The 12,567-nt window shown below is 41.0% G+C and overlaps 1 protein-coding gene across 1 annotated transcript; it reads right to left on the bottom strand.

Moving 5' to 3' along the window:
• Positions 1–5,579: 5,579 nt before the first annotated feature.
• On the bottom strand, positions 5,580–7,382 carry LOC113692421 (uncharacterized). Its single transcript, XM_027210836.2, has one exon. The coding sequence runs from the start codon at positions 7,380–7,382 to the stop codon at positions 5,580–5,582; it is 1,803 nt and encodes a 600-aa protein (XP_027066637.2).
• Positions 7,383–12,567: the final 5,185 nt, after the last annotated feature.

Genomic DNA, 12,567 nt, shown 5'->3' with positions numbered 1-12,567 from the left:
AATGCATCAACAACATTTTTAGGTTCAAAATGTGATACTAAAGCAAGATTATCTACTAGGTGTGTAGAGGAATGAGTTCTGACCTTTTCAGATGGATCACCAATTATAAGCTCCCTGGGATGGTTTTGAACAAATTTCCAGGTTCTTGGAAGATCATTAGGAGTAGTGGTATCTCTGTCATCCGTTTCTCCAGTTGGACTGTCCTGAATATCAGCATCCTTTAAATCAGTTTCTGGTGAAGCAGAGCCATGATCATTGATTGCTAACTTCTTTAATTCTTCTTGAACACCTGTATCATCATCTTCACCACAACTCATGGAAATGTCACCATTAGATTCATCAAAAGTAATGTGTATTGCCTCCTCTATAACCAATGTTCTACGATTATAAACTCTGAAGCCTCTTTTGTTTTCACAATAACCCAAGAAAATTCCCTCATCAGATTTCTTGTCAAACTTTCCAAGATGTTCCTTGATGTTCAAAATAAAACATTTACAGCCAAAGACTTTAAAGTAACCAACAATAGGCTTTTTGTCAAACATGAGCTCATAGGAAGTTTTGTTCAAGATTGGTCTTAAGAGAACTCTGTTCATGGTATAACAGGCTGTGTTTATGGCTTCAGCCCAAAAATACTTTGGTAAATTGCATTCACTAAGCATGGTTCTAGCAGCCTCTTGGAGAGTTCTATTTTTTCTTTCCACCACTCCATTTTGTTGGGGGATTCTAGCAATAGAGAATTCATGTGTAATGCCATTGTTATCACAAAAATCTGGAAAGTCACAAAAATGAAATTCACAACCATTATCACTTCTAATTTTGATAATTTTAAAGCCAATCAAATTCTGAACTTTAGCATACAGTGATACAAAGTTCTTGAAAGCATCATCTTTATGTGCAAGAAACATCACCCATGTATATCTGGAATAATCATCAACAACAACAAAACAGAATCTCTTACCACCAAGGCTTGTAGTTTGTGTAGGACTAAACAGATCAAGGTGTAAAAGTTCTAGTGGCTTTGAAGTGGAAACACACTTCTTGGGTTTAAAAGATACCTTGACTTGTTTTCCAAATTGGCAAGCATCACATATCCGGTCCTTTTCAAATCTGATTTTTGGGAGACCTCTAACAAGATCCTTTTTAGAAATTTCTTTTAGTAAATCCATATTGAAGTGACAAAGCCTTCTATGCCACAACCATGGGTCCTCATTTGCAACTTTGAGATAGGAGGAATCAATTTTTTCAGGAACAACTACATAGATATCATCAACTCTTTTTCCTTTGAAAACAATGTTGAACTTTGAGTCAAATATGAGACATTCAAGCTTCTTGAATAATACCAGTAGATTCCTATCACACAGTTGGCTAACACTTAATAAATTGTAGCTCAGATTGTCTACAAGAAGAACATTGTGGATAAAGGTTTGACCATTCTTACCAACATCACCAATACCAACAGTTTTGGCTTTGTTATCATCTCCAAACGTTACCTTTCCACTTGCCTTTGGCTTGAGTTTAATGAATTGAGATGCATCACCAGTCATTTGTCTTGAACATCCACTATCGATGAACCATTTTGATTCTTTAGCAATGTTATCCAGGTTCACCTACACACAAACCCACAAGATAATACTTGGTACCCTTTACATGTTGAGTCCTTGAGAGTTAGTATTATGTCTAACTATCCACATACATCTCATACCATTTTCATGTTTTTCTTAACATAGCAGTTGCTATTCGTATGACCAAATTGACAACAGAAATTGCATACTGACATTGGATCAATCAAACGAACTGGTTTAATGAATCTGACTTGCCTTCTTCTATGGATAGCAAACTCATTTGCGTTTTGATTCAGTCTTAATTGATGAGCGTTAGGATGAGGTTTAATGTCATTCTTTTGAAGACGGTTCTGTCTCATATGATGTAACAATTGACATAAATCATCCATCCTTTTTCTTAGACTACATTGTTCACTTCTGAGTATGTTACAGAAATTTTTCTTTTTGTTAAGTTCATCAAGCACATTAGTTTCAGTTCTTTTCAGGTTTTCATTTTCATGTTTGAGACACTTGTTTGTCGAAAAAGATTTGCATTATCTTGAATCAGAAAATTAATTTTCTGTTTTAGTTCTTTGTTTCTAATATAAGATTCTTTTAAATTGTTGTGCATTTTTTCTAAGAATGAATTAACATCATCATCAGATTCATTGTCACTATCAGTTTGGGAAGAAAAAGCAGTTACCTCATCATCACCAATGGCCATGAAAGCCACTTGAGCAGATTCCTCTTCTTCCTCAACTTCACCTTCTGAGTTGCAATCATTCCAGGTGATCTGGAAATTGTTGAACTTTGGTTTTCGTTCAACCTTGTTCTCCTTCTTTTTCTTCATTGGACACTCATTTGCATAGTGTCCTGGTTGACCACATTCGAAACACTTATCAGTCTGCTTCTTGTTGAACTCCAGTTTCCCTTTGTTTCTGAAGTCATTAGACTGATTTGGGAAGGAATTGCTGGATCCACCTTTCCTGAATCTTCTCTTGTTAAGTATTCTTTTGAAGCCTCGTGTGATGAGTGCAATATCACTGTCATCACCTTCCAAATCATTTCCATCCTGTGAGGTTGTTTCATCTTCGTCTTGTGATGCTTTCAGAGCAATACTCTTTCTTACTTTGGTGTCTTCTTTATCCTGCATCTTAGATTTAAGTTTAAGTTCGTAAGAGGCTAGAGAGTTAATCAGAGATTCAATGGATAAAGTATTCAGATCCTTGGCTTCCTCAATGGCGGTCACTTTGCTCTCCCAGTCCTTTGATAGAGCATTCAGAATTTTCCTGTTCTTTTCACCTAGAGAGTATTCCTTCTCAAGCACCTCTAAATCTTTGATCAGATCATTAAATCTGCAATACATTTTGTCAATATTTTCATGAGACTCCATCTTAAAAGATTCATACTTAGTGACCAGAATGGATTTCTTTTGCTCTCTCACATTCTCGCTTCCCTCATGGATCTCTCTAAGTTTATCCCAAATTTCTTTTGCAAATCTGCAGCCTTTGACTCTAATGGACTCATTTGAGTCTAATGCACTGTATAGAACATTCATAGCCTTGGCATTTAGAGTGAGATGAGTTCTATCTTTAGCAGTCAACTCACATCTTGTTTTTTGTCTTGGCCTATGAGTAATTTCATCAACAATAGTCGCGTCATATGGACCTTCACTAACAATAAACCACAATTCAATATCAATGGATTGTAGAAATATAATCATCCTTTCCTTCCAGCTCACATAGTTTGACCCATTGAACATTGGAGGTCTAGTGACAGATTGTCCCTCAAAGAACATGGCATTGTTGGTTGTCATATTTACTCCCAAGCCGATTGAGCTTAATGTCTAGGAGACCAAGCTCTGATACCAATTGTAAGGATCGAAGACAACCTAAGAGGGGGGTGAATTAGGTTTTCTAAAACCAGCTAAGATATATGTCACTTTTTTTCAAGCCTGCCCTCCTTTTCTCGAAGACCACTCAATGGATCAGATTACAAGAAAGCACAGTTGTTCGTGAGATGAAGAGATGCACAGTTTATATAGTAAAGCTGTAAACGAAAGTAAAGAGACAAACCAGGCTTCAAACTCAACTTGAGTTTGAACAATACTTTATATAACCAGCTACTTCAAGTTGAACAAACTTGCAACCAATTTTTGTGTACAATGGAAGGATCACTTCCTTCTTGCCCCAAACAACACTTGGTCAAGCAAGGAAGTTTTACAAACACTCTGATAACCCTCACAAAGCTACACTATTGAAGAAGCTGTGTCACACTTGAAAAGCTACAAGAAAATTGCACAAGCTGAGAATTCAAATAATCCTTTTTTGAGTATTCAACCACTTGAATCACTCACTATTTGATGTAGACCGGATGTGCAAAGTTGTTCTGAGGTGGTTGACTTTTTTTCTTTTATAGGAGACCAAGAAATTCTTCAATTAATGCTGTCAACGGATAGAAGGCAACTGAAGAGTCAACTAGCCGTTGGTGCTGTCGGACGTCCGATATTCAGTTTTTATGCGTCCGAACGAGGTCAATGAATTTGAGAAATCTTCTTGAGCCTCTTAGGACGTCCGATCCCTTATTACCATGCGTCCGAGGGTAAGATGCAGATTTGGAGGTTCCTTTTCAATTCCTTCGGACGGCCGATGCGTTCAATGTGTTGCGTCCGAAGTGCGGCAACACTTGTCGGACGTCCGATGCTCAGGTGTTGAGCGTCCGATCGTGATCAGTAATCGTAGAAGCCCTGGCTTGTCTTCTTCGGACGTCCGAGTCTGAGTTCTTCATACGTCCGAAGTTACTCAATGGATGTCGGACGTCCGATACTCTCCTTTTGTGCGTCCGACATTTTCCTCAACACTTTTCACCTTTTTTGATCTTCTTTTTGTTCTAAGTCCACAGACCTGTTTAGTGTCATTTCTGAAAAGGGTCTCTACAAAAAGTATTAGTAACATCCGTTTGTTTTGTAATCATCAAAAGATATGAATTGAGATAAACAGATCGTACAGTCATAATCTTCTAAGAGTTCCATCCACTGACGTTGCCTCATATTCAATTCCTTTTGGGAAAAGAGGTACTTAAGGCTCTTATGGTCTGAATAAACCTCTAAGGTAACCCCGTATAGATAGTGTCTCCACTTTTTCAGAGCAAAGACCACTGCAACTAGCTCCAAGTCATGGGTGGGATAGTTTTGTTCGTGATTTTTCAATTTCCTAGAAGCAAAGGCATTCATGTTCTTATTTTGTATCAACACGCACCTCTCGAAGCATCAGTATACACAGTGAAACTATCCCTACCGTTAGGCAAGGCTAGTATAAGAGCTATGGTTAACCTTCGCTTCAACTCTTGAAAACTTTCCTCACACCTAGCATTCCACAGAAAACGGCCATTTTTCTTTGTTAAATCAATTAAAAGACCGGCAAGTTTGGAGAAATCCTTAATAAACCGACGATAGTAACCTGCCAACCCTAAGAAACTTCGAATCTCGGTGGGACTTTCAGGCCTCTTCCATTCAGTCACCGCCTCTACCTTCGCTGGATCCACAGTGATACCCTCTTTCGAAATCACATGTCCCAAGAAAGAAATTTTCTCCAGCCAGAATTCACGCTTACTAAATTTGGCATATAGTTGGTGATCTTTTAGGGTTTGTAAGACGCTTTTTAAGTGCTGCTAATGCTTCTCTCGAGATTTTGAATAGACCAAAATATCATCGATAAACACAACGATAAATCGGTCCAGGTAGGGTTTAAAAACCCGATGCATCAGATTCATAAAGACGGCAGGGGCATTAGTTAATCCAAAGGGCATGATGGCAAATTCGAAATTCCATATATAGAATTGAAGGCAGTCTTTGGTACATCTTCCTTCCGGATTAACAACTGATAATATCCCTGTCGGAGGTCTAATTTCGAAAAGACTACTGTGCCGTGCAACTGGTCAAACAACTCATCAATATGGGGCAATGAGTATTTATTCTTAATGGTCACATTGTTCAACCCCCGATAATCTATACACAACCTCAAGGTTCCGTTCTTCTTCTTAACAAAGAGCACAGGTGCCCCCCAAGGAGACCCCGCTCTCACGAATAAACCCTCGCTCCAATAGGTCTTGCAACTGCAACTTCAATTCCTTGAGTTTAGCAGGTGCCATTCGATAGGAGGTCTTAGAGATAGGTGATGTCCTCGGTAACAGGTCAATTTTGAATTCTATCTCTCTCTCCGGAGGTAAAGTTACTAATTCATTAGGGAATACATCCGGATATTCACCCACTACTGGTACATTCTCTACCTTCAACTTATCAGTGGGAGTGTTTATAAGAAAAACTAGGAACTCTTGCGCCCCTCTACTCAAAAGTTTCCTAACCCGAATACCCGAAATTAGTGCAGATGAGGCTAAACTACCCCTTACGTCTAGCCTTAAAGTTGTCTCCCCAGGTATACGAAATTCTACCACTTTCCTTTTACAGTCAAGTTGGGCACTACACTTACCTAACCAGTCCATACCCAATATAACGTCGTACCCCTTGATGGCTAAGCTTATAAGATTTCCCAATAACTTCCTCTCTCCTACCCAGATTTCACAGTTTACATACATCATACTAGTGATCAAACATTTATCCCCCATAGGAGTACTAACTTCCAAATCATAAGGCAGACTAACAGGTTGTATATCATTTCCACACATGAATTCGGGGTTAACGAAGGAATGGGTAGCATCGGGGTCTATCAAAATCCTAGCGGGACGGCAGAAGACAGGAATCGTACCTTCAACCACCTCTGAGGAATCCGGAACTTGATGTGGCTCAAGGGAATACACCCGAGCTGGCACCTTCGGCTTTGTCCCTTCCACCTTGGACTGCCTCGAGTTGGTTTTCGATGATTGGGTAGTTACTCTCGCCTCCCGAGGTAACACCGGACAGTTGGCTATTTGATGCTCCGCACTCCCACAACGTAAGCAATTTCTTTCCTTCCTCCAACAGTTGTCCTCGGTGTGGTTTGGTTTCCCACAAAATCCACAAGGACCACGAGAAACCGCAGCTGAGCTCCCCTGTGAGACACTTCTCTGTTGGCCTCGTCCAGTTTGACCACCTCTAGGCGGAGTTCCTTGTGACATTCCTGGTAGACTTCCTCCTCCAGCTCCCCTTCCAAATTTGGGAGGGGTACTTTTATCCCCTTGAGTCAAACTACTCGCAGAAAATCCCCGTTTATTCACCTGGAAGTTCCTAATTTGAAGCCTTGCATTTTCAACTCGTAAATCTTTCTCCACCGCTTCACTAAAGGTATTGATCTGGGCTACTGCCAGATCCTTTTGAATTTTTACATTGAGACCCTGAATAAAATGCCGAACTCTCATTTGCTCTGTCAGAATGAGTTCAGGGGCGAACATGGATAATCTAGTAAACTGGCTCTCGTACTCAGCCACCGTTTGAGTCCCCTGACGGAGCCTAAAGAACTCGTCCTCCTTCTTTTCCTGGACTAGAGGTGGAAAGTTTTTCGCGTTGAACTCCCTCATGAAGTTCACCCATGTTCTTGGGGTTTGCTCCAGTTCCCACTTCAGTCGTATCACGTTCCACCAAGAACAGGCGGCCCCTTCCAACTGGAAGATAGCAAAAGTAACCTGTCTTTCCTCTGAATAGTGTAGGGCAGCAAAGATGTCTATCATTTTCTCCAACCACCTTTCGGCCATGTCTGGATCTGGCCCTCCCAGGAATTTTGGTGGAGAGAACTTTTGAAATCTCTCGAGGGCTCGATCCTCACTTTCGACGGGATTGCCAGGGTTCCCAGGTTGCTGGACAGGATGTTGGCCCTGATGTTGCACTACGTGGGCTAACAAGTCAGTCATTTGCTGAATAGCGGCAGCTATTTGGACATTAGGATCAACCCTAGGTTCAGGGTTTGGTTCAGACGCGGTTTCCCCAGTACCCCCTTCAGTTATGGGTTGCCTAATACCGCGCCCACGGCCTCGTCCACTACGAGTGCCCTCCATCAATTTAAGTCAATCTAGGGTCGAGGCACACATATAATGTTAAAGAGGCATATAAGCATAGGCATATAAACATGAACGAATAGCCAAAAGTAAACACCACATATGGCATGTATACACATAGAGCATTTATACATAGAACACATAACTGTTCAAACAGTCATATAGGAGCAGTCAGTCAAATACATACAAAAGGAACCCCATGAAGCTAGAAGGGGGGTCTTCCAAAAATACAATGTACAACCTAGGCCAAAAGTACAAAACCTGCTAACGGAGAGCTTTTCCCCAAGTACCCCCCCCACACGTGGTCAAAACACGACCCAAAGGATCTTTAACCTAATTCCTAACTGAACCCAAGGATTCACCCCCATGGCTAGAACTGGGCGTGACTCCTTCTCCAGGTGCCCCAACACCCGGAGCCTCCACTTCCCCAACCACATTCGTAAGACGGGCGTTGACTACTTGTAACTGCTCTCTAAGAGCATTCGTCCGCTCTTGCTCCATGACTATGTCCCCCTGGAGCTCCCCAATCCGATCCGCTTGCATTCTCATGATGCCCCTCAGCCTAAGCATCTCAGTGTGATCCTGGGCGGCAGCGCGTCTAAGCCTCCTTCTCTCGTCAAGTACTGCCACGACCATATGGTCGATATAAGAATATTTCTGACAACGGTTACAGCGTTGGGTATGGCTAGCAGTATACTAAAATTGGATCGGACCTCCAGGCCTCTTCTGGTAATCGATGACGCGAAAACGCCTCTGCGACGGCTCACCTCCGGTCCCACTAGCTCCGTCCATGACCTATAAGAATATCCACAATTGACATCTTAGGCAAGGTAACAATACTTAATCACATTCTAACACAATCCCCATAAATTCTAAGACTCGAGTTCTAGTTTGCCCAGGTTATTTCTAACATAGGCTTTGATACCAACTGTGACAGCCCCACCTTCCCCTAGGGCGAATCAAAAGGGTTAGCGGACTGCCTGCCCAACTCTCGCCAGGACTACGAAGCTAATCACACCCAAAATACTTGTTTCGAATGAAAATACAGTACTCGAGCTCTACAACGACAGATAAAAATGAAGAACAAAAACGAGCCGCGGATGAACAGTGACTGCCACGTCACAATCTGGCCGGTTTCTATCCGGATATCCGGCCGGATTGGAGGCAGTAGCTCACCCCAAAAATTTTGAAATTTCCCTTGCATATCCAGCCAGATATCCGGCCAAGAACTGGCCGGATTCCGTGAACAGTAACCTCCAAAAATTTTCTGCTTTCCTCGTTCAACTTCCGCACTCATCCACAATCCAACCAAGTGCAAGTAAACTTTATCTACCAATAAAGCATGTACATACCAAGTAAACATATAACCCATACACATGAGAAACACTTTTATAAACCTGCGTTTACAAACTTTACAAATCCAAAAGGGAACATGGGGCAAAACACATATAGGGTTTCCCACTTCCGAGGAGCTATACAAAAGAACAAAAGAATGCCTAACTAGCTGGACTCGCTTCTTAAGACATGGTTCCAAAAGTTGTTCCTATAAGGAAAACAAAATAATGAGGGTGAGCTTGCGCTCGTGAGGTACCAACTAGGCATACCACCAAGACCCACAAATGTACTCATGCGCGAATAGCCAAGGAACACAGAAGCGAGTGCATCATATTAAAATCGGAGGTAAAAGGATACAGTCGGCTATCAAGAGCCCCTTTTTCGTTTGCAGTACTTGATCTCAAATCGTTGACACTCCGTCAACATTTGAAGAAAGGAACAAGACCGTAGATTCCATTTTACACCACATTCCTTCCACCGAACATCCCTCTTACCGGGCCCGAACACCTCACAGAAATAGAGAGGGCAATACTCGAGTATACCACAAGGTCGAGGAGAAAACACTCCACTCGACTAACACTAAACCCATGGTTCGTTATCGAACCGACCAAGCCCTTGCCGGCTCGACCCGAATAACGACCAATGAGGTATGAGCTCAGATATCACAGTAAAATCATTGGATACAATCCTCCAAACGACATCCAATCATGCACAAATACAGTTTCACAGTTATACAGTTACAATCATACAGATAAGAGAATAAGAGTGATGAAATACACTCTCGTCTCACTCAAGTCAACCAAGTTCACAGAATTAAGTACAAACAATCATTTAAGCATTAAACCATACAAGGGTACACTCACCGGTTCAAGTAAACAAGTTTACAAATTTCCTTCCAATGTAGGCCCCGGATCACCGGCACGACCTAAAAACAAGAAAATTACCACAATTGAGACTCAAACACGAGTCATAACCTCTTTAACGAACTACTAGAGCAATACCAAATTATAACTAAGAAGTGAAATGAAATAACATTAGGTGCTAAGCATAAACAACCTCAAGACCCTTCCATTTATACTCAAAATCACCCCTAACTCAAATGTACCCAATCTCCTTAACTTTGGACAGCACTTCCCCCTAATTTTTCACATTTCCAACCTACCATATATCACCAACATTCATCCCACTACTATCACAAGTACACATACAATTTGTAGGCTATTCAATACACCTCATTAGGGTCACAATACCCTTAACTCTTAACCAATTAAGAACTCAATACCCAATCAAAGCAAAGCCCAAATTGAAACCCTAAAACTGAAATTTTGACCCATAAGCTGAAATTTTCCTCAACAAAACCACAATTAACACAAATTAGCTTCGTTTTACCCAATATAAAACTATCACTCCATGGTTAATCAATAATTACCATATAAAAATAGAAAAAACACCAATAAATCTGTGACAGTCCCACCTCCCCCTAAGGCGAACCAAAGGGTTCGGCGGACCGCCTGCCCAACTCTCGCCTGGACTACGGATCTGAAACATACAAAAACCCTACCAAACGCTCAAAATAACTTCGAGAAGATAAACATTCAGAATCCAATTGAGCCGAGCCGAACGAAAAGATACAATAAATCTTTCCCACGAAAAACTCAAAACGAAAAGGAAGTGCCGCTGCCATGTCACAATCCGGCCGGAATCTGGCCGGATATCCGACTGGATTCTTGGCCGGATTGGAGGCAGTAACTTAGCCCCAAAAACTTTCAAATTCCCCTGCAAATCCGGCCAGATATCCGGCCAAAAACTGGCCGGATTCTCGCGCTGGATTCCATGAACAGTTCCCGCCAGAATTTTTTTCTTTTCTCGATCAACTTTCACACTCGTCCGAAACCCAACCAAAAACAAGTAAACTTAGTCTAACATGAGAGAATGTACATTCCCAAATACATATGCCACATAAACATGAGGAAACACTTTAAAATATACATATTAGTAAGTTTACAAATCAAAAGGAAACATTGTATTAAGATACATTTAGGGTTTAAGGAGCTATACCAAAAGAACAAAAGAATTTCTAACTAGCTCAACTCATTTTTCAAAACATCGAAGTTCCAAATGATTGTTCCCTGCAAGGAAAACAAGGATAACGGAACGGGGTGAGCTAGAAGCTCAATGAGATACCAAAAGTATAAACAGTAGAAATCATGAGGAATCACTTTTAAGGCATATATACACATCAAATAAGAGAAATGAATGAACACCACAAATTAAAGGATACAGGTGGCTCTCAGGAGCCAAATCCCCCTTGCAATACTTGATCCAACCTCGTTGACCCTCCGTCAACGTTTAATGAAACACACATGTCCGTAGACCCCACTTACACCAAAATCCCGTTCACCAAACATACCCCTTACCGGGCCCGAACGCCAAACAACAACAGGAATGGTAATACTCGAGTATACTGGAAATCTAGAGTCTCCAATACCCAAAGATTTTCCAAGAACAGGTACCCATGGATTGTCAATTTTTCTCAACCAAGCCCTTGCTGGCTTGATTCAATTGACTCCCCATGAGATTGAGCTCAGATTTAACAGGAAGGTCGTTGGATACACTTCCAAACGACATCATATCGGGCACAAGTAACAGATTCAAGTATATACAGGAAACAAGTCACACAGGCCAGAGAACGAGTGTGATAAAGTACACACTCGTCTCGTACAAAATAAACAGTTGGTAAAGACATTCAAATAGCAATTTGCAAGTACAGATAACCAGTTTAGCAATAATTCAGGGAAGTGGTACACTCACCGGTTCACGTAAAGATACTTCAAAAGTTTTCAACCAACGTATGGCTTTAGTCACCAAGAAATCCTAGAATAACCAAGGGAAACAATTATGGTTCCCACAACCACAAATCCAGTAAATAAAATGCACAAATGAGGCTCGACTACAAGTCGTATACGAATGCAAGGGTGCAAAACATGATTTTGGGATCGAAAAGGTAACATGAAGACCTAGGGCTTGAACAACCCCAAAAGCCCTTCTTATATATCCCAAACCAAACCAAACTCGAAGAAATCCAATATTCCCAAAATTTGGACAGTATATCCCCCACATTTCCTTACTTTTCCATCTTACAATCAACACCAATGTCATCTCAATCAACCACAATTTCACATACAAATCATAAGCTATAAAACACACCTAATTAGGGCCAGAATACCCTTCAATTTGAGCCAATTGATAGCTCCAAAACCAATCACAATTAAACCCCACATCCATCAAAGATAGTTTCCTTGCTCAAGTCCAAGCTCTAGGTTACAAATATCATGTCAAGCAAAAGAAATTTTATAATTATCAGGTTCCATGCACCTTTCGGCATGATAACTACAACTAAAGCTACACTAATCGGATTGAGACGAATCTTGTGGCGTTTCGAAACTAATACATATACCTACATTTCTTATGAAGACTTTCAGAGCCAAATCATGCATTTTCATTGTCAAAAATTGAAATCTCAGAGAAAATAGCAAACTGTCCGTGAAACAGGGCTTGTGGGCAGTCAAGGGTATTTTAGTCATTTCACAAGCTACAGTGCTCGGATTGAGCTGAAATTTTACCAGTAGCTAGCTAACTCAAATACCTACAACTTTCATGTTTTGAGAAAGGACTGATTTGGCCTCTCTCAAGGACGAACATGCAG

The sequence above is a fragment of the Coffea arabica genome, chromosome 1e (assembly GCF_036785885.1).
Source record: "Coffea arabica cultivar ET-39 chromosome 1e, Coffea Arabica ET-39 HiFi, whole genome shotgun sequence".
Classification (NCBI taxonomy): domain Eukaryota; kingdom Viridiplantae; phylum Streptophyta; class Magnoliopsida; order Gentianales; family Rubiaceae; genus Coffea; species Coffea arabica.
This window is presented reverse-complemented; position numbering and strand designations above follow the sequence as displayed.